The following is a 27,010-nucleotide window of genomic DNA, read 5'->3' on the forward strand; positions in this document are numbered from 1 at the left end:
TGTGCTCACATACCAAGTTGATTACATACCTAATGCTCTGATGTTGTACGATTTCCACATTCTCTTGCAAAGTGAACCAAGATTTCTCATACTTTTAGGCTGCAGTTTGATGATACAGTGTCTTGAGCAGAAATCCTCTTTTAAGGAATCCTTTCCCCTTACTGATATTCTTTCCCATTCCCACACCCGAAGTTGCTGTTGGTTAAAATTGTTGAAAATGACAAGAGAAAAAAAAGAAAAAAAAAAGGGGGGGGGGGGGGGGGGGAGGGAAGGAGGGTTTAAATCAGATCAGTTTTCCAGTCAAGGGCTGACAATGTGAAAGGTGTGGATCCAGCACAGCTAACTCGGTCTAAGCCAAGCATGCCCCCCTCTTCACTTCATCCCCTGCACTGGCACTACTGCTTGACTAAACTTGCAAGGAAACAGCCAAGGGAGCAATGCTGGGTGAAAATGACACAGCTGTTTCTGTAGGGATAGACCATGGACTCATGCTGAACTGCTTGCCAGGGCAGAAAGGAAGAGGTCCTCCTTCTCTCCGAGAGACCTTATCGCTCCCTATAACTACCTGAAAGGAGATTGTAGAGAGGTGGGTGCTGATCTCTTCTCCCAAGTGACAGTGATAGGACAAGAGGAAACGGCCACAAGTGCACCAGGGGAGGTTTAGACTGGATATTGGGAAAAACTTCTTCACTGAAAGGGTTGTCAGACATTGGAATAGGCTGCCCAGGGAGGTGGTTGAGTCACCATCCCTGGAGGTATTTAAAAGACACGTGGATAAGGTGCTTAGGGACATGGTTTAGTGGTGGACTTGGCGGTGTTAGGTTTACGGTTGGACTTGATGATCTTAAAGGTCTTTTCCAACCTAAATGATTCTATGATTCTCCTTACCCTCCTGCCCACCTCTTTTCCTTCCCCTTTCCTGGCTTGGGGCCACATATCTGCTCCTGTCCTTGCTCTGGCCCTAGCACTCATTGGGTGCTTCTCTGAGATGATTAAACAAGCCAGATGCTTTGTTGCTGGTTTAGTTTTCTGCAGGGACAGTGAGTTAAATTGGCTCAGAGAGGGGTCTGGAAGGCACCGGCACAAAGGCAGCCATAAAACCTGTCTGCAGAGAGAGAGGAGGTTGCATTTAGTGCTGTAGATGTAGCCTTGGTTTTCTGCTTGTTCAGATTCCTGAACCAGCTTGAGTGGGCAATAAACCAGACTGATGCCACTGCAACAGTGGGGACAAGCTGTAAGGGCAACAAGGGCTTCAATCATGCCAATTTACCACCTTAAAACGGCTGCAGAATGGCAGGGTGGGGGCTGACTCGCCACATTGTGGGGAGCAGCAGGTGAATATGTTTGCAGAAAATGGAACAGGAATAGGCTGTATTGCTGCCAGGGACAATGCACCCTCAAGTTGGCTCATTGAAGAGAAGCATACAGTCACGTACCATGGTGTCCTTAGCATCCTTAGTAAATGCTGGCACCTGCAAAGGCTGCAGGGCAAACTTTGCTAAACACACATTTTGCTTTTATGACTCAGACCCAGCAAGAGGCAAAACGCTGTCACATGTTTTAGGGCTGTTAGAAAAGGAGCAACCAGCACACTTACCACAGACAGTTAATAGAGGATTGAAGACCTGGTCCAAGCTCACTGTGACACAAAAAAACCCACTACCTCCCTAGACAGATAACACCAAGAGCAACCCTATTGCCACTGCTGGACCAGCCCTGATGTCACAACCCCTTAACTTGGGAGCTAGTGTAGAAGTGGGAAAGGCATGTCACCTTACCAGGCACCTTATTGACTTTTTTGCTTCCATTTTCGTTCTGCCGTGTGACAATGAGTGTCATTTACAGCTTGACTCAGTTGTCTACCTTGGAGACGTGCGCCCTTTTGGGATGCCCTGGTGTGTCCCACCTGGCCTTCAGCTACTACATGGTGGCTCTGGAGATCCTGGGACACATATCCCTACTCCATTAGGCTATTGCCCCCATGGACTTCTTATGAGAAGTCAGGATCTCCACAGGGACCATTTCCAGTTTGTTGGGGAACAGAAGCTCTTTCTATAGACCTATCTCCTGAATTAATCACTGTTTAAAAAATAATCCCCCACATGAGTTTAATCCCAGGCTTTCCCACAGGCATTGCACAAGCTCAGTGAGGCACTGCCTCACACACACTGCTGTGGAAAAAATTTCCACTGATAAACCAGCTGTGATCAAACACTGCCCCATTGTTACTGGGACAGGTGTCCCCTGTTTGTGCAGTGGTTTCCCAGCTCCAGATTTTGTTCAAGGTAGAAACATACATAACACATCAGGGTTTCCCCTGGTTTCTGGGACCTTCCTGCTCTTCCTCACCTTCCACGGTAGCCATCAGAGCCATAGGTAGTCATTTCTGCGCGGCTTCTCCAAGGGCACCGACGCATGTCCCTAATGCCTGCCAGGTCCAGCCCACAGCGAGCATGATTTAGGGTTTTCCTCCCTTGTTGTTTAAGTCAAAGCCCACATTTTGCCATAGCTACAAAACATCTTTTTACTGCTTTCAGTCCCCAACACCCTCTTTTGTTAGAACAAAGTAGGTGAGTAACAGCAGCAGAACAAGTTAGTCCACTTGATAAAGTAAACTGCAGATAAGGTGCTGAAGGACTTAAATCAGTGCAAGGGGAAATAATGAGTACTACCTGCTGAATGGTATCAGGAAACATCGCCTCTTGAAATGTCTTGTGGGTTTTCTGCACTGGCATCTCTGTTCAGCCTCACACTTGAAAATTGAGTGCAGGCTCTAGAGGCAACTTGTTTTCTGAGCAGTAACAACATGCTCAGCTAATTATACAAGTTCCTGTGTCGTGGCTTCCCTTTGAGAGAGATCAAAGCAGCCTGGGCTGTAATAGAAAGCAGAGGATGTTTCAGATGGATCTAATTAGAACTTCTATTTGAATCACCTGAGAAGGTAAACCATATTATATCTCTGGGTGTCTTTGTTTTCTAAAACATATGGGATAGTAACTATTGTGCTGAGTGGATTTGCAAGAGAGGGTGTAACTATTCTGCAACATTTATGAAAAAGAGAAACTTACAGAAAAAATAAAAAGGATGTCATGTAGATCACCTGTTCTGGGTTAAAGTGAGACCTTGCTATTTACCTCTAGGAATCTTCCACACTTCAGAGTTAACTTTAAACATTTTTCAGCCTGAACGCTGTGAGAGAAAGAGATTTGGTGTCAAACTTGGGCTTCTTTAGCTCTGTGGGGCTTTATAAGCCAAAGATACCTACTGCCTCCCAGGAGACAGTGTATATGAGAAATGATGAATGTGTCCGCATAGCTTCGGTTTTACCAACAGAAGGTACATAGATACTTGAGAAACTGCTTGCTGAAAAAATTACAGCAATTCTTTTTCAATGAGACATTAAATGAACAAGGGGAACAGCAACGTTACTTGAGAAGGACATTACTATTTTTCCATATGCAATTTGATATTTGTTTGCTGGTATTCCATCTTTCCCAATTCGGTTTGGGATTTTTTGACTTTTGAGTAGCAGCACAGTTCTCATTTGCATGAGTTGTCCTCTGTATGGTTTCTTATCTATACAATTAACAGGGTGTTTGGTCTCGGCTACACAGTTGCAAAAAGGGTGTATTTGAAAATGAAGGCTGACCCACAGCATTTGAATATGAATGCAAGTTTGTGAACAGGGCAAAAGATACATGCAAAACTAGCAGATGCTGTTTAACCTCATCATAAACTTTGTTTAATGACCTTTTTTCTTTTCTATTACCTGTTTTATCAACCCGTTATCAATGAAATACAAGTTCTTTGTACAGATTAAGCTATTGTACCATAAGCTGTGAGCATATGCTGCGCACACAAAACTATCAGAAATCTTTGTTTTGTTAGTGTTTTTATTATTAAGTCATGTCACTATCTCAAGGACTTGTGTCACAGCCTATAACTTGGCAATGTTTCCCTTTTGATCCATCTTGGTCTTGGGATCAACCAGATCCATGGAATTCTTGAGGTTGTCACAAGAGGATGATGTCTTCAGAATAGCAAAATAGTCTTTTTTGTAGAATGCTGGATATACTGATGGACACGCCCAGAAAACTGAAAAGACACTTCCTTTTCCCTACCTTTTTGGGTTTTTTTTCCCAATTCTGCCAGCCATTCATCCATTGGATAAAAAAAGCCTGTAACAGTCTTTTTTTTAATGGATCTTGGGGTGGGGTGGGAAGATACTCTGAATCAGTGAGATGTCTTGCTTTCTGGTTATTCCTACATAGGAGTATTAAAAGCAACCATACTGGATCAGCTCAAATGTCTATGTAGCACAGTTTTCGGGTTTGTTTTTTTTTCGCTCTGTTGCTACCCTAGAATACTTAAAATTAGTTTGCCTTTTTTAATTGCTCCTCAGAATTCAGCTGACATTTCCTCAGACCCCATTTTTGAGTGATAATAGTCAATTCAGAGTCCACCACAGAATACATAATGTCAGGATCATTTCTTTCTACCTTATACTTACCAGTGCTGAATTTCATGATCCAGTCACTCGGTATCCTGAGATCTCTATGCAGATCTTCACAGGCAGAAGTGGCTTTTGTTAGTCTTGATCATTCAAAATTTTCCAGAGTTGTGTATCACTAATCACTGCCTTTTCCACATCATTTGAGAACAGAGGGTAAGACACAGGCTTATATACACCTTCCTGTGGAGCTCTGGTGATGTCATCTCTCTATTAGAAAAGCAAATAATTTCTTCCTACTTTTGTCTGCCATCTTTTAACCAGGTCAGTATCCGGGCGAAGTCTCATTGCAGATGAATCTCTCGAAGAACCACCGTTGATGAGAAACCCTGACAAATGCCTGCTGGAAACCCACGTCAGTGACGTCAAGTACATTGCTTGGCTGTAAGCTCATTGCTGTCCTCTATCCATTCACAAGGTAAGACCACAGATCATGTTTATATTATAGTTTTCTGTCATGGGCTCTTTTGAGCAGAAAAGTCACAGTGAAGCACCCTGTCTGCTTGGGAGCACCAGCTCTGATATGCAATGTGGTGGCAATAGGCAGCCATTGCCAATGTTCATTATCATCTCAGGAGGTGCTGATTTTTCTGCTTTCACCTGGTGATTCGCAGCCTTTCAAAGCCTGACTTTGTATGAACAGCCTTTGCAGTACAAAATGATCACAATTTTACGAACGCTTATGATTTTACTCAAGCTGATGTTATCCACTCAGGTACTGTTCCGTACTATTCTTAAGAGTCTTTTCTCAGTGCTTTCCATTCTTAAAATGATTTTCACAATCTGCCTTTCCCTGTAGCTCTCTGCTAGCTGTTCATTCCAGAGCTAGGGAAGTGCTCTGTTAGGAATAACCAGGAAGTGTATATTCATAGCAAAATACATATTTTTACATATTCTTAAGCTCCCTTTCTCTATTCCCTCTGGTTGCATAAATGTGTCAGCACCTGTTACAAGGGTGCACGCAGGTTTTGCCTCTCCCTTTATGTTTCATCATCCAATCTACTGCATGAGTAAATTAGCGTAGGTATTAACAAGCTGGAAAAGGTTGTTTTTTCTAGGTTTTGATTTCAGCACTGCATTATATTCTGGTGTGTCAGTATTCTTGGATTCTAGGTTATTTACTTGTTAACTTCAGTGCAGTTAATGCAGATGTATACTAAAAACTCAACATTACACAGATTTTTTCCAGGAGAGATCACTCTTCATTGTTTCCCTTGTTGGCCAAGGGGTAACAAACATACAGAAATCTCTAGCTGAGCCCATGATGTTACTACAGCCCTCTCCAGAGTGGGACATGGCCTGTAGCAGAGCTCTCCCTCACTTACAGCAACGTTTCTAACTATTCCCTCATGTTCTGGCTGTGCGTTTGCCAAGTACCACTGTGAGGAATATTTGAAGATCCAAAGTCAGCTTTTCTCATGGCAGATGAATTTCTAGCACCTTATTTGTTAGGAATCTGCTTAGGACTCTGCTTTCTCCAAGCGATTTCTTTCTCCCTCCATTTTGAGTAGGTACAGCCGAGATGAAAAAAAGGAGATATGAGGGAAACAGTCTGGTGACAGTGGCAAAGAAATAATTATAGACCCTGTTCCATGCTCTGTCTTGGATGGAGTGTGCTGAAAAGTCTGAACATACTGTTTTTGTAGAGTGTGCTGGTATTTCATACTGTGTGAGTCAGCTGAAAATCCCCTGATCCTTTTGCTTCATTTTCCTCTCAGGCTGTACAGCAAAATCACCGGACAAAATGCCATCCCTGATTACTGCAGGTTTCCACTGCCTATTTCTACTGGTCACAGCATGTCGCCAGACATCACAGGACTCAAACTTTGATCCATTCATCCAATATGTAGTGAGTATCCTTTCCCAGCCCCGCTGGTTTTCATTTGGTCTCTGCTTGTAGCACCCAGCTCCTCTAGCTCTGCTTTACATCCACAAAACCTTAGAGGAAGTCAGTATAAGATCAGGTGGGGAAACTGAACCCAGAGTCTCCTCAGCGTGTAAAAGAGATGGAGAAATCCAGGAACTGGGCTCTTCCTTCCCAGTCTTAAAGCCTCTCCAGAAGGAACTGAGCAAAACTTCTGGTTTCTCACTCATGATAGTCTGCGAGGGATTTAAATTGCTGTCCCTGGAGCTAAGCCTAGGTAACAGTTACGTGGGCACTGTTCCTGGATGGGATTCACCCATCCTATGAGGGAGAGAAACCAAATAAGCCAACAAAACTAGCTCAGGCACAGAGGTGTTTTCAGGTAGGTGAGAGGAGTCTCACCACTGTCTTGACAGTAGGACATGAGTACACATGACCAAAATGCCACTCCCGAGTGACTTGTGTTTAGATGTTGCACTTGGACTCAGACTTTACTTCAGTCTCCCACTTCTTCAGTAATTCTCACATATCTCTTGCTTCATCAATAGTGCAGATGTCTAATAGTGACCAAGTATCTTGATTGCTCTGTTTTTTTCAAACTGTCTCCAGCTCAGCACTTAGGCATTTTCATGAAAAGAGTAACACTTTATTTTTTAGCATTGTTGATCCATGGTTGATCCTGCAAATGAGTCATCATTTAATGGTGTGAAATACGTGAAATATTTAACGATATAGTAATATCCTTTAGTTGTTTGGGAGAATAATTAAAAAAGGAAACCAACTGAGACCAAACCTGGGGCAAGAAGTGGATTACAGTGGGATTTCTGTAACTTTTGCAGCTAACCTCTAAGGTGAAAGGTAGTACCCCTAACAGTGCGAAAATGGCAGTGCACCTTGGGATCTTCACTGCCAGAGCAGCTGCGATACAAAGCCCAGCTCTAATCACACACCAGATGGTTCCTTTATGTAAAGAGATGACTTAAGAGTTGCCAAGCTATTCACCCTTTCTGTAAATAAAGATTTCAGTAGGACTCAAGAAACTGGCAAAGCTGCAAATTTCCTGCCTGCGTCTTTGCTTGTTCTTTAGCCTTTCTTGCTAATTGTGGTGCCAATGTATTTTTAGGGCATGATTACAAAAATAAGATAGTCTGCATCTCATTTGGCTGCACCCTGCTTGAACCCAGTCATGCTGAAATTGTGCCACCACTGCCCTGGTCGACCGTGTGCTACTGATAGCCCACAAAATAGCTGAACTGACACCTGAGCTGGAGCCAAGACATTTCAATCCCCTTTCTACTCCCGCTCAGGCTGCTTTGCTGCTGCAGAGCTCGAAGCTCAGAGCAAAGAGGAAAGCAAGGGGTAATATGAGTCCACTTTCTGGATTCAAAGGCTGAGTGGCCAGGTGTCCCCCGCAGTTTGCAAGGCTGGCCCCGGACCGAGAGCAGTGCATCAGCCCCATAGCCAGTTTGCAAGCTCAGACACAGAATGTCTGCTAAGCTGAGACAATTGCCTTGCAGAGATATGCAAAGAGACACCTGCAAACTCAGTACATCCCTCAGCTAGTGTTTAATATTTCCCTGCCTGGAAGATGTAAATATTCTGTTTAAAGAGGAAAAGGGGGGGCGGGGAGGGGCAAAGATTTGTGGGGGAAAAAAATTATCTATGCCGGTATTTTCTTTGCTAATTCTTTCATACCAACAACAGCAGCTAAAGCTACACTTTGTTTTTCACAGAGCTTCACTCTCTTTTTTTCCACAGATTGACAGTGCGCTAGGAGAGGAAAGCTTTCAGTCAGAGATGCAAAGGCAGAAGCGAAACAGTACGTACACAAATGTATGGCAACAGAGCAGGTTTCTAGTAAGCCAAGGGTGAAATAAATTGCTATTGGGGACAGCATCTCTTGAGGTACTGAACGGCGATCATCAAGGGGGAGTTGTTGTGGTTTAACCCCAGCCGGCAGCTAAGCACCACACAGCCGCTCGCTCACTCTCCCCCAGTGGGATGGGGGACGGAATCAGAAGGGTAAAAGTGAGAAAACTCGTGAGTTGAGATAAAGACAGTTAAATAGGTCAAGGACAATAAGGAACTCATTCAGCACTTCCCATCAGCAGGCAGGTGTTCAGCCATTTCCAGGAAAGCAGGGCTCCATCACATGTAAGGGTTACTTGGGAAGACAAATGGCATAACTCTGAATGTCCTCCCCTTCCTTCTTCTTCCCCCAGCTTTTATTGCTGAGTGTGACGACATATGGTGTGGACGTCATGCTCCAGGTCATATGGTGTGTGACATCATATTGGTCAGTTGGGATCAGCCATCCCAACTGTGTCCCCCGCCAGCTTCTTGTGCACCCCCATCTTACTTGCTAGGAGGACAGAGTAGCAAAAAGAGAAGGCCTTGATGCTGTGTAAGCACTGTTCAGCAATAACTAAAACATTGTGTTATCAACACCGTTTTCATTACAAATCCAAAATATAGCCCCTTACAAGCTACTTATGAAGAAATTTAATGCTACCCCAGCCAAAACCAGTACAGTAGTAAAGGCAGAAACAAAAGAGGTGGAAACTAGTCTGGTCAGAGATTGACATATATGAGCACAGCTCCTGTGCAAAATGAAATACATGGTGTAAAAAAAAAACCCTGAGTCTCTTAGCAGGACAGTGTGACAAGATAATCCTGTATGGCTATGCTTGACAACCCATCCACTTGCTGAGTCAAAGGACAGAAGGGATGAGACAGTTTTTCTCTGTATATATCATGCCATTTATAACAGCTTCCTATTGCTCTGGGACCAAAGAAATCTGGCTTCTGTCAGACAAGCAGCAGATAAAACACGTGCAGAATATCTGCTGAGTAGGAAGCAAGAAGATTTCCTAAGCAGAATGCCACACTAAGCTACCAATAAATGGCAACAAAGAGCCCAAATGCCAAACTGGAAGCCATCAATTTGTGATTTACCCTCACACACAGCTTTGCAGTCTCATGCTATTTCTCTTTCAGTGCTTACTTTTGACCTCCCCCCTCTGGAGTACACAGTTGACATAGAAGTAAGCCTTACGGATTCATCTTTTCTGGAGCCAATCAAAGAGTATTTAAAAAACCTCACTCTTCCAGTTTCAACAAATATTTCAAATGTAGAAATGACAGTTTCAGAGATCAACGTTACAACAGGTGGGTTGGTTATTTATTTTTATATTCTGGGTGATGTGCTTTTTTGCCAGTATTTGATCTCCCAGTTTTACCATTCATTACGCTTAGAAATCAGCAAAACTGAACTGTCTCTGCTGCCTACTGAATGACCCAACAAGACTGAAGTTCTAGCACAAAACAGCATGTTTTGTTATGTCTGCATCCCACCGCTCTTCTTCATATAATGTTGGCATTAGGAATAGCCCTGAATGCTTTTCCTAAGGAAGGGACAAAGCTAGAGGAAGCCTGAGCCAAAGGATTTTGCTCCAGTTTGACTAACAAGCAGTCTGAGTTACTTTCAAGTTTCAGGAAGCTGTGACAGCGGTTATCAGACTGTTTACTTCCTCCACTTGCATTTGGAACGTAAATTGTTGTGAGACTGTATTCTGACCCTGACAGAGACAGGCTGCATGACATGCAGTCTTTTCCTGATATAACTCACTAAATGTATTCTTACAGGGCAAGATATCAGACAGGTTTTACTACATGAATTGTGGTTGTGCAACATCACATCCAAGTAACTAATACAGCGGAGGATATACAAACACACCAAGCATTTTCAACACTAGAGAAGGAGATTTGGTACCTTCTTATCGCTGGCCCATAAAGCAGTGAAAGGAAGTGTTCATCAGTTCTCAAAACAACATGCAAATGGATCTTTTAAGGGCCTTCAGGGTCACATGCAATGTGTGAAAATCACTTTGTTAATATCTTACTTTGCCAATGGCACATTAAGAGCAGAAAAACTTACAGTGAAGTTATTTTTATTTTTTTTTTTTTTTAGAGAGAATGTGTGTCTTTAAAGCACTTTGTCATAACGTTACCTTCTCTCATGCAGCATCTGTCAGGATACAGTCAGAATGGCACAGCACTTCACTAGCCACTGGGACTTTGAATGACCATTACATGCTCTTACAATCTTTAAAAGCCTATACATTTGCTTTCAGCCCAGGCAATATATAAATATCCAATCTGAAAACTATCATAGGACCCTGGCCAATGTGCCAGGTAAATTTTTAGGATCAGGGTTCACATCTTCATTCAATTACTTAAAAGTAATTGATGAGACTTATCCCTGTACCAGTCTGGTTCCCATTGCTAGTTAGTCATTTATAATTAGTATAGTAAGATTTGCAAGGTGTCAGATCATCATGTCTGCATCATTCAAGTGAACTCACAAGAAGGGCAACATTTAGTTGAGATCACTAGCATAAAGATACAGCAGGGTAAATACATATCATACAATACATTATGCCCTGTTTACCATTCTCATAGTATTTCTCTGTCTAACACCAGTCTGTCTGCCCAGTGGTGAGAACAATAGCTGTTGTTCTTGTGAAAATGGATATGCCTGGCCAAGTGCAGTGTGCAGTGACTTGATAACCTGCCCTTCTGTCAGCTTAGCACCCGACCTGCCCTGTGGCTACATGAAGGAAATGCCTTTCTACGGGCCTTACTGTGAGCCTCAGACTGAAGGTAAGAAGAAACGGTGTTGAACTTCATCACTGTACAACTCATACACTGGTTAGAAGACGGAATAGTGTTAAAGGTGTGATAAAGCAGCACCTCAGGACTGAGCTGGCTACCACATTGCTAATGAATGTTGAAAGTCTGTAGACATGGTCTAGAGCTCTTCTCTTTGTGATGTGGGTCCACCTTGACCCAAGTACTTGCAGATATTTAGCGCCATACTGGAGCCCCAGCTCCTGGAATCACTCACATGCCTCTCTGGGACTTTCAGCTTCCGCTAAGCAAAGAAAGTTTCATCTCATCAGATTTTCAAAAGAGGAACTTATAAAGGTGACCAAAGTGTGCCATAGTGCTCAAGAGAAGAGAAGGAACAAAAAACCCCAGCATGTGTCTTTTGTTTGGTTTTATTTCATGACTCTTGTGACAAGGTATCCATGAGTTTTTAGGAACCTGACTGATGACTGGACATTTAGGTTTGGCAGCACTGGAGTGGAGCACTACCTGTTGTCTCTGCAACCCAAGACAAACCCCCAGGAGGCTCTGCCTCTGATTTGTGATGGAGCAGTATGCAGATGCCCAGAGGCAGCCCTAGAGCTGGAAGCAGTCCAGTGCTGTCAGCATGCCCGTTCTAATGAACTCTGCTTAGAGGCAATGCTTTTATCACAGGGCAGCCCCACAGCAATACTGCTATACTATTTCCAGGACTAGAGCTAGTGTCTCTTCCGTGTGGGAGTCACACACCCCTTAGAAGTCCAGGGCCCTGGATACAATGCTCCTCCACTGTGTGGTATGGACATGCCCTTAAATGGACCCAGCTTAGAAAATTCCAGTATCTGTCTAAGCATTTTATGTTCTTTTGTGCCTATTGATGGTTCTTCACCCAGAATTTTACCCTCCCAAAATCACTGAGGATTTTCCCGTTCATTTCAGTGAGGAGATTCATACTGTGTAACTTTCATTGTGTAAAAGTCAAGTATCTGATCAAAATTATTCATCCAAACTCTCTATAACTGGAGCAATGTAGCAATTTAACCATTGTAGGAAAGCTGTCTATCACCTTCTGAATGAAGGTGTCTACCGCTTTGCATCAACTGGAGAGGGAGGCTAGATATCTAGCAGGTGCCAGGCATCTAAATTAGGTATAGAAAAATTAGGAGAATCCCAACTTTCCTATTATACAGATGAATCTTGGCAAGTTTAAGATTTTGATTTAGGATTAGGATAGCTTCACTAAGGGCAAATTGTGCCTGACTAGTGGTCTTATAGGATGGAGTGACTACATCAGTGGACAAGGGAAGAGCTATAGATGTCATCTACCTAGACTTCTGTAAGGCCTTTGATATGATCGCCCCACATTCTTGCTGCTAAATTGGAGAGATGTGGGTTAGACAGATGGACTGTTAGATGCATAAAGAACTGGCTGGATGGCCACGTCCAAGGAGTTATACTCAATGGCTCAACATCCAAGTGGAATCCCGTAACAAGTGATGTCCTCAAGGATCTGTACTATTTAATATCTTCATCAGTGACATAGACAGTGGGATTGAGCGCATTCTCAGCAAGTTTGCAGATGACACCAAGCTGAGTGATGCACTTGATTTGCTAGAGGGAAGGGATGTCATCTAGAGAGACCTTGCCCACTGAAGGAATGGGCCTGTGCAAACCTATGAAGTTCAACAAGGCCAAGTGCAAGGTCTTGCACCTGGGTTAGGGCAATCCCCAATATCAATACAGATTGAGGGGTGAAGGGATTGAGAGCAGCCCTCTGAAGAAGGACTTGGGGGTACTGGTGGATGAAAACCGGACATGAGCCAGCAATGTGCGCTTGCAGCTCGGAAAGCCAATCGAATCCTGGGCTGCATAACAAGAAGCATGGCCAGCAGGTCGAAGGAGGTGATTCTCCCCGTCTATTCTGCTCTCATGAGACCCCACCTGGATGGAGTACTGCATCCAGTTCTGGGGTCCCCAGTACAGGAAATAGATGGACCTGTTAGAGCGGGTCCAGAGAAGGGCCACGAGAACAGCCTCTCCTATTAGGAAAGGCTGAGACAGTTGGGGTTGTTCAGCCTGGAGAAGGCTCCAGGGAGACCTTGTTGCAGAGTTTCAATACTTCAAGGGGGCTTATAAGAAAGATGGAGAGAGACTTTTTACCAGGGCCTGTAGTGATGAGATGAGGGGTAACAGTTTTAAACTGAAAGAGGGTAGATTTAGATTGGACATAAGGAAGAATTTTTTTACGATGAGGGTGGTGAGACACAGGAACAGGTTGCCCAGAGAAGTTGTGGATGCCCCATAATTGGAAGTGTTTAAGGTCAAGTTGGAAGTCCCTGCCCATGGCAAGAGGGTTGGACTGGATGATATTTAAAGGTCCCTTCCACCCCAAACCATTATATGATTCTAAGGTTCTGTGATTAAGTTAGATGAAAAAGCTAAGAAATCACTTTGAAAGCATTGATTTTGATTATTTTTACATTTATTTTTATGTTTTTCCTTACAGACTCATGTGGTATGGGAGAGCTCATGGTAATGAATATGTCAGTCAGACTCGACATAGACTTTCATGATCATCTCAGGAATTCCTCTTCTGAATCATACAAAAAATACAAAGCTGACCTTGAAAAAGCGGTAATGACTTTAGTTTTCCATCTCTGAAAGTAGAAAGCCCTCTAAGAAATATGGTATTTACCCTAAGTGCCTGGGAAATAGGGTGCAGTGTCACTGTCTCTGTGGGGAACTGTGAAGTATGCAGCAGTGGTAGCTACAAAGTGGCCCGAAGCCGACCTCCATTGAAAGGCAATGACAATATTCCCATTCATTTTAATATGCTGGCCAACAGGGAAGTATTTAGGAATCTTTTGCATAAAATTATGAAAAAAAAAATCACATTATTGGTCCTAGCTTAAATCCACATGAGCACACATAGAATGAAACCATCAACACAAATTTATCCCATGACAGTGGGGAGAGCACCAGGCCTGTTCTATTAGATACGTTACGTGCCCTTACTCACATCAATGTTGAATGGAGAGTTTCCTATTTTAAGCACACTAGAGTAATATACAGAGGACTTATGTCATGTAATATATCTTTTTTTACAGTTTAATGCTAGCTACAGATGTTTACCAGGCTTTGTATCGGCAACAGTAACTGGTTTCAGGTAAGTAAACAATTTCATTTTTTCCTGGAAGACACAAATCTTTCTGTCCAGTCTCAAGAAGACACCAGTCAGCAAAGACTACATTCACTCTGGCTAGAACCCACTCCCAGTATATACATACTGAATAACAGTATAATAGCTGCAAAGGAAAGCCCAACTATTAGCATGGAAATAGGATTGCGGGTAAAATTCACTACTGTGCAAAAGTCCAAGAAACATAATCATTCTTCGTCTGGATCAAAGCCTTTTGTGGAAAAGACTGAATTCCACCCAAAAGGGGAAAAGGATGCGAGTAAACCTAACATCATTTCCTAGGTCATCAGGAAGATGAATTAGTATATTGACTCTGTATATAACATTGGATCTGGAGAAAAGAGACGTTACTTAAGTCCACACATATTTAAATGCAGCCATATTTTAGGTTTTCTAAGGGAATTTTACTAGAAATAGACAGCAGATGAAGGAGATGTCATGTAAAGGTGTTCTTACGTTGGGAAGAGATGTAGCACAACCTTCTTGTATACCAGAGCAAGTCTTGAGTCACAACTGAAGCCTTCACAGGTGAGCCCTGCAAAGCCTTCCTAGCCATGCAAGATGGGTCACCACAACATAGAAAACCACTAATATGCAAGGATATTTAATTCTGGTGCTTCTCTCATTCTTGTGTCTGTTTAGGCCTGGAAGTGTTTTTGTGAACTATGAAGTAAAAGCAGGAGCAGCAAGCTTTGATCAGATAGCAAATGCCAACAAAATTGTACCACAATTTCTAGATGCATCATACCAGCTAAACCAAGCTACCTTCACAACAGAAATAACTAGTAAGTTTGAAGCTCTCTCAGTATTTTCCTTCAACCTTTACTTTAGTATTTCTAGCCTGAACCATGTAGCTGCCTTATACTATTGATTATTTGGTACTGGGCCTTCAAAAAACATTTATTTCTCTGGCTGTTTCATTTCATTCTGTGTCACCAAAGCTTAGGACTTACATGAGATGACCCCCTGGCTTCCTTGGCACATTTTCCATGCTGCCGCTGGACAGTGTGCTGTTGTGATCAAGCGCCCCAGAGGTGCTGTACTCCCAGTGCACTGAGCACTGGACCATCTGTCTCAGAGGATTACTTTAACCTGGTTGCTTCTCCTCCCAGTTACCTACTTAGAAAGTAGTAGTGGTGGTAATATTTCTGTCTCTCTGCATAAAACCTTCTGGGATCTTCGGCTGACAATGATAGTAGAAGAATATGTTGCGGGAAAATTGCATAGCTTGTATCAGAGATAGTGCCCTGCAACTGATGCTGAGTCCATATTAATTGTGAAGCACCTAGAATTCCCACGAGATGAAAGACACCATATAGATGTGAGCTGAAATGACAATAATGCAGAGTGTTGCTCTTTGTCTTCCCAGACCAGACAAACTTCACTGTGAGTCCTGTAGACATTTTTGAAGGGGATACAGTAAGACTGATTTGTGAGATAAATTCAACATCTGACAATATAACCTGGTATCACTTCGATCAGATCATCTCAACCAGCTTCTGGTATTCGATGGAGACAAAAGTTTCAAAGAGAACCTCAAGGTCGATTCTTGAAATTATCAACATTACGACGCAGGATTCTGGTATGATTTTTCTATTGTTAAAACAGCAGATGTAAATCTCTAGTGTGGCTAGATCTATAAAAAGCGAAGAGGAATGCAGTGACTGCATTGTCCTAGAGTAAATGTGAAAAATGCACTGTCCCTCACAATTTTCTGGTGGTTTTTTTCTTTAACAAACTATGTACTGATTGGCATTGCCAGTAAGGTGTGAACTGACGGAAGTGACTATACAGGCCTGGGTATTCTCAGTGCCAGGCTTTACTGGCATATCACAGGAGACAGCGGTGACTACATGGCTGTGAGGCCTTCCCACCCTTTTAACGTGGGAACCTGGGACTGTGGTTTAATTTGTCCTTGATGGCCCTTGTCCCCTTTGCAAATATAACCTAACTAATCAGAGCTCAGAGTTACAGTTTTTCATGTGTTCATGTTTAGGGCTTTTTGAAAATCAGAAACAGGTAAATTGGTGGCATTTTGCTGGGAGGACTTACGAGGGGAATTATCATGTATTATCAGAGCTTTGACTCAAACTCCCACTCACTTCTCTTCGGACCATGAATTTTACATTCAACTTCAAAAAGGGTAGCCTGTGACCAAGTGTTTGGGCACACGTACATGAGGTAGGAGTCGTGGGTCCAAACTTCTTTGGACAAAGGATGCCCTGAACCTTAGTGTCTCCCCTCCTATGTAAGTGGCCTACTCACTTGGCTATCCCAATGGGCAAGGGGAACCCACATATCAAAAGTATGAAGGAAGTTTGGAGCTCTGATTGCCAATTTCAAAAGGAAGCCTGGTTGCAGCTGGGGGACAAGGGCCTGAGAAAGTGGCTGATAAATACTCTGCTCTCTTTGGCAATACCTTCTGAGCAGTGTATGTGCTTACACTGAGAGTGCCAGCTCTTGTGGAGTCCACCCTGGGCGCCTATCTCTCACCCATTCTGTGCAGGAACCTTTTGCACAGTCAGTCCACACTCTTACCATGACATATTGCTGCCACATGGACTATGGGCAATATACAGATATCCCAAAAACACTAACTCAGACAGATTTTAAGTATTTCAGTCCCAGAGCACTGGTCTTTTCTCAAATACCCATCAACACCAAAGCTGCCTAATCTGGATACGTTTGGCACCAGGAGTCTGCAGAACGCATACTGCAGATGACTTGAGGGTACATTTTGATCAGCAAGTAGCAGAGCCACTGCAGAGCAGGGAGATGTGAAAACTAGTAGCTCCTAACTCCAAAAGTAGAGGGAAAAACAGCAAAATGTATTCTCAATGCTAAGATATTGCCTATGCTTTACAGGTTCCTATAGGTGCACTTTCACAAACAGCAATCAGTTTCACACACTGATATACAAGGCCACGAAAACAATAGCAGTTTCTCCGCTATACATCACTCCAAACTTAAACGACATCGATGTTACATGCAACAGTCCTGAAATGCAGACAAACAGTCCTCTGCTGTCCTGTTGTATTGACAGACACTTAGCATCACTTACTGGTGACTGGAAAGTAAATGGAGCAATCAATATTACAGGTAAGATGATTAACAAAAGATTTTCTTTCACCTGCTAGGTTTGTTCATTCTTCAAAGATCTCCACCTAATTGGCTACCCCAAAGGCCAAGTCCTAGGATGAATACAGGGTATGCTCCAAAGTGGTGTGTGTGTGTGAAGGATGATGGATGGACAGCATGGTACAGACTCCATATGTGTTGTGCAGGTGCCAGTGGGATTCTGGGCATCTCCATGCACTGTGCAGACATTGATGCTTAAAACTGTGCCATCCTGGATGGAAACAGCTGCCTGGACCAGCATCATACCAACTTTTTCCAAAAAGCTTAGTTCTGCATTGTCTAGTTTTGAGAGCAAGGATGAGTGCATCAGTCTCTACTACTATCTCCAGAATCACCCTTGGGGTATGAAAAGCTTCTGTGTACCACATATTGAGATTTGGCAACCAAGAGAGGCAGGTGCTACACTTTGTAACAGCAACAGCATAGCTAAATACTGAGCGCACAGTTTCCTCCTCCACCTGTAATTGTGATACATCACACGCCTGTTGAGTCAGTGGCATCCCCACAAGGCTTTACTTATAATATGAATATAAAGAGTTAATAAAGTGCCAAGTAAATATGTTACAAAGGCTTACAAAATAACGTCAATAGAAATGCTCATAAATGTCTATGAACCATAGTCAAAACCAGCCTATTGCCCTCTTAATATTTTATGGGTACGGATTAACTGTTTATTGTTAACCATTTGTTATAAATGAAATTTAGCAGAAAGCAGGACAGCAAAATGAGAGAAAACCTTCAAAGCTTGTGTTCACAGTCATTTCCGCAGAGGACAGGTACTGGTGTGCAGCAGTGCTTGCAGAGGGAGGGGTGATCCTGGCCTACTGCAACGAGCTGTTTTGCCCAGGAGCTCTGCTCTCATGCCAGACACACTTTCAGCTGTGGCTTGGGACAGCTTTAGTGGGGTTTTCCCCTTATAGCTAAACCAGCGCTCTTCAGATTTAAAGTTAAATGACTGTCAAGTACCTCCAAATGTTTATTTCAAAATAAGATGACATTAAAATCTGCAGTATTTACTCCTATTTTACTTATCTTACTCATCCTAAATATCGCAGATAATGAGGTTAGGCTGAACCAGAATACTCTTCATTTTGGCTTATCTTGAGGTATCCAAGCAATGTTGTTGCTCTCAGACTAGTTTTGGCAGGAGGTGCCCAGCACTGTGCTGAGAACTGTCTTCAGGCCTTTGGAAGACCACTGTGAGTATTGCCAGAGTAAAAGATGTGAATGAATTCCAGCAACGATGATTTAAAAATGCCATGCTGTCAAAGGTTACATACAAATCCACAAGGTTTTCCTTCGCTAGAGCAATTGTTTGTGATTTCCAGAGCCCAGGTATTTTGGGATATCCATAGCCCTTCAAGGAATGTTTATTTCTCTCTAGGAGACTCCAGTTTCAGTGAAAACTGCACTGAATACAAGCTCAACATCAATGAATCACTGTGCCCACCTGAGAAGTCAGGCACAGTGACAACATATACGTGTGAGCTGCAGACTGGACACGGTGCCAGGTGCAGTCAAAACATCAGAGTGACATACCTCCGGACAGGTAAGAGTCAGGTAGCATGTAACAGGCCATCAGCTCTTTAATGTGTAGGTGGCCTCTATGACACATGTCATTTGCAAGCAAATTATTATAACAAGTGAATCTCAATAATATGACATTTATCTTGTGTTGTCTCAGCCCATGTAACAATATCTTCAAGCATAAACTCATCAGTTTCCGAGGGATATGCATTCAATCTAACGTGTGAAAGCGATGTGAGCAATTATGACAGTATCAGTTGGAAAATCCAGTCTGGAAATAACACAAAAACAGTAGACTGTGATAAGTGCATCCAAAATAGCAGATTTCCAGCCACATCTGTGCTCACAGTGAAGAGTGCCACGCAGGACTGGAGCGGTGAGTGGACCTGGTTTGTATTGGCTACAAAGGCAATGAAATCTCGGTACCAGATCATTTACAGCATCCCTAGCCCTGCAAATCACTGTGAAGCCTGGCCACAGTAAATAAAAGAGTTAAAATTATAACCACTGGAAGACAGCAAGACATGATGCTGCCAACAACACTGTACCTGGTCAGTATTAGGGCTCATGACCGTGCAAAATCAGAGGAGCACTTCTGTTGACTGAGACATGGTTTTTGTGTCACTTCTTTCAGGCACCTATATTTGCACATTCTCCCAGAAGTACTTGGAGAGTTCTGCCAACGTGACAATCGAGGTTATTTCCTTGCCTCTGAAGCAGAACATCCTGATTGACCCCATTGCAGTATCCATACCGTGTACAGCGCAACAAGCCCTTGAGTGCTGCATTAGTGCTAACACCATGGAAGATTACACTGTTACATTTGTGGTTCAACAAAATGAATTTCAACCTGGTAAGAAACATTAAACTTGCAGAATAACTAGTTGCACTACGTGTCACAACCCAGTCCCTGGTTTTTTTTTGTTTTCAGTTAGGTCTGTGTAACCAATTCATACTTACTGCTATTATGACAACCCACAAGAACTCCTGAGACTGTAAAAAACCTGTAATGGACTTTTTTTAGCATGGTTGCTATGCATGCGGAGCATGGCTGAGACTAACAGAAGAGAAAATGAAGTCACTTCTGTAGTGATAAATACCTAATAGGTAAATTCAATGTTTGGTTTGCCTTGGAGGCAGTGAGAAGTGAGCATCCTTATCATTGTTCAGATTAGAAATTGCTGAACTCCATTTATTTGCTTTTATCTTCCACTCTGCCACTTTTTTGAACCCAGTATCGAGGACACGTTGCTTAAGAAGAAGATCTACTAATTTGTTAAAAATGTAGAAAAACACATTAAGAATGCAATTCAAAGATCTATTCTATTTTCTTCAAGGATACAGGTAACATATCTTTAACAATACAAAAGCCTAAGATTCTATGTCTTCAAATTTAGGGCAGTTCTGCAGCTTCCCTGGCATGTTTTTATAAACTAGAAGTTTTCAGGTGGGTTACAAAACAGTTAATTTGAAAAAAGCAAAGAGGCGCCACCTAAACTAACTCAGAAAACATGCAGGAGTGCAAAAACAACAGGCTGAAGTGTAGAGTAGGTGGAGACAAGAGAAAATGGCCACAAGTTGCGTCAGGAGAAGTTTAGACTGGGTATTAGGAAAAATTTCTTCACTGAAAGAGTTGTCAGACATTGGAACAGGCTGCCCAGGGAGATGGTTGAGTCACCATCTCTGGAGGTATTTAAAAGACTGTGGATGAAGCGCTTAGGGACATGGTTTAGTGGTGGACTTAGCAGGGTTAGGTTAACAGTTGGACTTGATTTTAAAGGTCTTTCTTTTACAACCTAAATGAGTCTATGATTCTGTGAGACTGAGGGGTCCTTCAGTTGCTAAGAAAAACACCGAGATCTTCTTGGAAGAGATTGCAGTCAGGGACCCTCAGGTACAGGCATACTGAAAAGCAATGGGAGTGTTGTACAGATCCTGAGTTCAAAAGAACCATAAAAGAACAGCAAAAAAGTATCCTAGCCTAAATGGAACACCTGTTGTAGAAGCAGAAGCAGGAAGAGTATTCTCCAAAATGGTTTCTAAAGCAAATTTTGGTTCCTGCACAGCAAAAAAGGATTTGGGCAGGATTTGCTCATACACCAGTGATTGCAAAGGTACTGATCATGCAGCAGCCGCCAGAAGATTTATAAAGCAGGGTGTAGGAGACAGAGATCAGCATACAGAAAGGAAGTTTTTCCACAAAGGATGTTTTTTTCTCTAGGACCCACAGAAAAGAAAGCTTTGCAGAAGCTTTCTGCTCTCTGTTAGCTGATTGACCCCAAATATGTGATAACCTATCTTAATCCTTCCATACAGGGAAAAATAAAAACGAAAAATTGTTTTGCTACACGTACAATTACACAGAAACAGAATGCAGCGAAGGGAAAGAGCTCACAGCATATTGCAAGTTTATTAACCGCGTTGGACAGGAAGTCAACAGTGAAAGTATAAGACTGCACCTGATACATGGTAAGAAAAAAGTTACTATTTAAAGCTGTTAAATAGGAAATCCCAGTATTGTTAAATCAGATGCCACAAATTTAACACTGGTGACACCTAACAGGAGCAGGTTTTGTTAGCCAAGAATTTTTGTCTCCTTTTTTGATGGGAAATTTTGAAATACAGAGGAAAATATCAATTTTGCTGAAATTCTAAAAAATAAATAGACAAGAAGTTTTTCTTTCACTGTGTTTGACAGTGGCCCCAGTACGTTCCCAAGCAGTTACAGTTCAGCCATCTTCTGTCCCTACTTCCTTCTGGTGCAGCCTGCACCACCAAGCTTCGTGTCCTGTGTTGAAAGGTGGTCATGCAGCTCCTAGCTTGCACCAACAATTTAGCAAGGATAAAAGATTGTGGTGCTTCAGGAAGAAGTCATCTAGCTCAGGAGGTCAGCCCGTGGGAAAGTATATCCACTTTAAACACAAGAATGGCAACCTCCTTGAGCTGGGCAGACCCAGCTATCAGTCAGCTCTGCAGGAAATGCTGGGTAATTAGAATTAACATAGTAATTCAGCTTTGCTAAATCCAGTTTTTATGCTTAGTTCTGACCAGAGTTTGGATATTTCATCTTCTTACTCCAAATTGGAAAGAAAGAAATACTGGACATCCCCATAATGCAGAAATTTTTTTTTTTCCACAGTAGTGGTACCTACTGTTGAATCACTGTATGTGGCCAGATTTCACTCCCTTAGGCAATAAATACACAGGTTTACTTTAATCAGCAGATACTTACTGATGTGACTAACCCAATCAAAGCCAATTAGCAAGACTCACTGGTCATCAAAAAGTTGTTGAGGCCTCACTATCAAGGTCTTAATGAATTACCTATTAGTGCTACAGCAGCATTGAGTCCCTTAGCAAATAAACTTTGTGTGAATTACGGTTCACGTAGCGGTCAATATAATCCCACCCCACCCCTGTCTAACCCTGTAATCTAACAAACAAATCCTAAAACTTTGGGATTGTTTTGCTGATTTGATTCAGTACTCAAACACAAGGGGCTTTATTCAACTTCCTTTTTAATTTTGTGATTCAAAAAAATTGGGAATATAAGACATACATAATTAATTATGACATAAGGTCATAATTAATGAAGAGAGCAAGCTGAAATCCTAACTAATTTAAAGACCTCTGAACTTCAGGAGGTCACAGGTTTGATGGGGGCAAATTATTAATCTCCCTACTTCTTCGTTTTCTACCTCCGTGTCTTTTTCTCAATACAGGTGAGGAAGTTTCCTGCTCAGACAGCCTTGGCATTGGAACAGAAGGGGCCACATTAATAAAGCCATGCTGTGCGTCAAATAATCCAGATGGTTGTACCCGAGGCAATAAAACTTACAAGTGCTCCAACAAATCATGGAAGCTTGAAAGGAATGACTGCCTGTTTTTACCAATAAGCAACCTGCTGACTAGTGCTGAGGTAACATTTATGAGTTTTCTACAGGCTGGGGGCGGGGGGTAGGAGAGACCAAAAATTTTAGTTGGGTGGGTTTTTGCTTAACATAATGTAAAATATATAGGAAGCATTAAAACATCAAATATGTAATTAAAACTATCTTTTACAAGATATAAAGAAGGATTGGCTATATCTACACAAGTCAGTGAAAGAGGCTAGGACCGCTTCTCTGTCCCAGAGGGCATGTGGCACTGCATGGCTAACATCCATACACATGAACGCTCTCTCCCCCAGATGAGGTGATCTTATTCATAGCATTCAGCGGGAGCAGTCGCTGGCCTGGGGTGTTCCCTGAACCATGCTCAGGCATTGCCTCGGTGAACGCTAGCTGGCACAAGCCCAAAGCATGCTACAGAATACACTAATGATGCAGTGGGACAACTTTGGGCCACTGCCCAACCTCAGACCCAGGGCCTGTTTAGCATGCCCCGTCAGCCACTACACTTCACAGATAGGTGCTGGACGTAGGTTTTCAGCCTAGGTATCCTAGCATAGTGCTCTTCACTTCTACAAACCATCCAGAGTGACTCTTCTCTCAGTGAGGTTAGATGAGAACAATTATCTCTCTTTCATCAAATACTTACTATGTTTATTTTAGTAAATTAGGCACAGCAAGGTCCCAGGCAGAGGTACAGCTACTCAGTTATGTATTTTCTTAACTTACTAGTTTGCTCCCTCATATGGTTTGGGCACAGGCCAACTATTTTCTCCCCCAAAATTTCCAGGAGCAGTCTGCAAGTTAGCACAGGTGAGAGACCCCTCTCAATAGGCAGTTAGGATACCTTGATCTGGAGGGTCAGAGAGCTGAACACTACCAGCATGTTTAGAATGACCCTACCTCTGTTTATTTTACTAGTATAGGGGTAGCCATTATGAAGGAAGATCAAGCTCCAGGCAAATTGCACACTTGTGATGTACTGTTATCTTCTGTTCCAGTCTTTGGTCAACAGTCCTGATGCAAGAGCAAATCTACCTAACTACCTTGCAGAGCTTAAGGAAAACATAGGAAAGGAGCAAAACACAATAAACACTTCTCCTGCAAACCTAGGCGCAATTGTTACCATCCTGGATATGGTCTCCTCTATCCCAGCAGATGCAGACGAGCTCATTATTCAAGTAAGGTTTTATTTTATTTCTTACCTATACTTATCAAGCCCTTTGGCCCCTTTTGTCACAGGGGATGACATTCTCCCTGAAGAATTTTCACAGTTAGTTAGGGTCAGGAACAGGAAAGTATTAAGGGAATGAGATTAAATGACAGCAAAGATGAAATGACAGCAAAGATACAGAAGAGTTTATGAAAAGTCAAAATGATGAAGACAAGGAGCCTATGCATGAAAGAGAGACTGCTGTATGCTTAGCAACTAGAAATCTTCTAGGGACCCATGAATGTCTCTAGCATTCTAAGATAGAGGACAGGACAAGGAATGATGGGTGAAAAATTGGACATGAGCCAGCAATGTGAGCTTGCAGCCCAGAAAGCCATCTGAATCCTGGGTTGCATAACAAGAAGCATGGCCAGGAGGTGATTGTCCCCCTCTACTCTGCTCTCATGAGACTCCACCTGGAGTACTGTGTCCAGCTGTGGGGTCCTCAGCACAAGACAGACACGGACGTGTTAGAGTGGGTCCAGAGGAGGGCCACAAGAACGATCAGAGGGATGGAACACCTCTTCTATGAGGAAAGGCTGAGAGAGTTGGTGTTGTTCAGCCTGGAGAAGAGAAGGCTCTGGGAAGACCTTGTTGTGGCCTTTCAGTACTTAAAAGGGGCTTACAAGAAAGACAGAGAAAGACTTTTTACTAGGACCTGTAGTGACAAGATGAGGGGCAATGGTTTTAAACTGAAAGAGGGTAGATTTAGATTGGACATAAGGAAGAAATTTTTTACAATGAGGGTGGTGAGACACTGGAACAGGCTGCACAGAGAAGTTGTGGATGCCCCATAATTGGAAGTGTTCAAGGTCAAGTTGGAAGTCCTTGCCCCTGGCAGGAAGGTTGGATTGGATGATCTTTCTTTAAAGGTCAAAACCATTCTGTGATTCTATGATTCTATGAGTAGGAGAAGAAATAGAAAAAAAGGCTGAAATAAGAATAGGGATCAAGCAAGGAAAATCAATTAGATGTTACAACAAATGAATGGCAAAACATATCTTAGAAATACTTGGAAACCTTGGTTGTGAAGTACAGAAGAAAAGTACTGCTCTTCTGAGCAGAAAAGTGCAAAGAGACTTGATGTTTTGTAGCTGGAGAACACTACATGAGAGAGAGAGAGAAACCAAAGATAGCACAAAGGCTGAGAAAGAGGGGAAAGAAGGCTGGAGAAGAAAAAATATTAAGTAATATGTCAAAAAAAGCCACGCAGCTCCACTTTTGGAAACCTTAACTTGAAAATAGAGCATGCAGAGGGTTAACAACTGAAGGTTTCACATGGATTGAGCAAAATAAGAAAATGCTGGGCTTTTTCAAAAGGCAATTCTAGGACCATGCAGAAATTACCATCAGAAACAACAATGATTTGTGTGGGATTTCAGTAACAGCATTATTCTGTTGTTGTTCCAGAATTTCCTCTCCACAGTGGACTTTATTGTTGCTGATTCCACAACTGAAGCTTGGGAAGACCTGAATAAAGAGGAGACACGCAAAAGTTCTTTGTTACTGCGTTCAGTAGAAAACTTTTCCCTGCACCTCCAACCAGTTAACAATACCATTCCTCCTGTCTCCACAAACACCATTCAGCTACAAGGTATAGTTGTCACAGAATATAGCAACACAGATTATTACAAGAACTTCTGCAGTACAGAAAACCTCACAGTTAACGTGCTCATTGGTGAAACTGAAATTCAGACTCTAACCCAAAATTCAACCATTGTCAGTGTGATGTACTCAAAACTTGGACGTATTTTGCCCCGGAATGAGTCCGAGTATGTTAACGGCTTACTGATAACAACAACTGTGAGCAGCAACAAAAGCCAGAAGTTTGATGTTAATATGACCTTTGCAAAGAAAAACTTGTCTCTAAAGATGCCCCGGTGTGTCTTTTGGAACTTCACACTCGACAAACATAGGGGGGGCTGGGATACTTATGGTTGCACACCCACAGAGGCAGAAGATAAGGTCATTTGCTCCTGCAATCACTTGACATCATTCTCCATTCTGATGTCACCTGATAAATCCTCCCAGGTAATCTTTGAAGATTATATTACCTACATTGGCCTCTCCATTTCAATCTTGAGTTTGGTGGCCTGCATTATAATTGAATCCTTAGTCTGGAAATATGTGACAAACAACACAACCTCCTATATGCGCCACGTCTGTATACTCAACATAGCTACATCACTCCTGATTGCTGACATTTGGTTCATTGTCACTGCCTCCATCAATGACCAAAAACAACAGATGAGCAGAGGTATCTGTTTCGTGGCCACCTTCTTCATCCATCTATTCTACCTGTGTGTCTTTTTCTGGATGCTCAGCCTGGGCCTCATTCTTTTCTACAGACTGGTCTTCATCTTACATAACACAAGCAAGACCACTCAGAAAGCAGTGGCATTCTGTCTGGGATATGGGTGCCCCTTTGTCATTGCAGTCACCACCATTGCTGTCACACTGCCAAGGAACAATTACACCAGAAAGGATGTCTGCTGGCTCAACTGGAAGGACAGCAAAGCTCTCTTGGCCTTTGTCATACCTGCCCTGATCATTGTGGCCATGAATTTGTTCATCACTGCAGTTGTTATAATAAAAATACTGAGGCCTACTATTGGGGATAGGTCAAACAGGCAGGAGAGGAACTCTTTGTTTCAAATTGGCAAAAGTGTGGCCATCTTGACACCACTGTTAGGCCTCACCTGGGGATTTGGCCTTGCCACCGTCATCAAAAACAGTCATCGAGCTTTCCACATCCTCTTTGCTCTGCTCAATGCTTTGCAGGTGAGTTACACATATGTTGGCTTTTGTTTCCTCTACGACCATTTAACATGTGGTGACATTCTTGCAGTGCTGTGCTTGGAGGGGAATAAAAACAGTTTGGGAAAGCTCAGGTTTGCCTTACACATCCTTATTCCCAAAGGGCTCTTTGGGAAAGCCATTCCAGGAATCCAGCCATATTTCGTATTCTCAGCTGCCTTAACAGATGTGCCTTATAAATAAAGCTGACATAAAGATAACTTCC

At 42.6% G+C, this 27,010-nt stretch overlaps 1 protein-coding gene across 1 annotated transcript in view; it reads left to right on the forward strand.

The window, feature by feature from the left end:
- Nucleotides 1–6,239: 6,239 nt before the first annotated feature.
- Nucleotides 6,240–27,010, forward strand: part of ADGRF5 (adhesion G protein-coupled receptor F5) — a 29,632-nt gene continuing 8,861 nt past the window's right edge. Inside the window, exons 1-16 of the mRNA XM_059828968.1 lie at nt 6,240–6,359; nt 8,133–8,193; nt 9,372–9,542; nt 10,857–11,036; nt 13,528–13,655; nt 14,129–14,187; nt 14,863–15,005; nt 15,590–15,802; nt 17,086–17,319; nt 18,743–18,907; nt 19,043–19,261; nt 19,520–19,738; nt 21,202–21,354; nt 22,608–22,804; nt 23,777–23,956; nt 25,399–26,769. Coding sequence (XP_059684951.1) covers nt 6,255–6,359; nt 8,133–8,193; nt 9,372–9,542; nt 10,857–11,036; nt 13,528–13,655; nt 14,129–14,187; nt 14,863–15,005; nt 15,590–15,802; nt 17,086–17,319; nt 18,743–18,907; nt 19,043–19,261; nt 19,520–19,738; nt 21,202–21,354; nt 22,608–22,804; nt 23,777–23,956; nt 25,399–26,769 — 3,798 coding nt within the window. The 5' untranslated portion in view covers nt 6,240–6,254. The remainder of the gene's footprint in view (nt 6,360–8,132; nt 8,194–9,371; nt 9,543–10,856; nt 11,037–13,527; nt 13,656–14,128; nt 14,188–14,862; nt 15,006–15,589; nt 15,803–17,085; nt 17,320–18,742; nt 18,908–19,042; nt 19,262–19,519; nt 19,739–21,201; nt 21,355–22,607; nt 22,805–23,776; nt 23,957–25,398; nt 26,770–27,010) is intronic.

Source organism: Gavia stellata, chromosome 2 (genome assembly GCF_030936135.1).
Source record: "Gavia stellata isolate bGavSte3 chromosome 2, bGavSte3.hap2, whole genome shotgun sequence".
Lineage (NCBI taxonomy): Eukaryota > Metazoa > Chordata > Aves > Gaviiformes > Gaviidae > Gavia > Gavia stellata.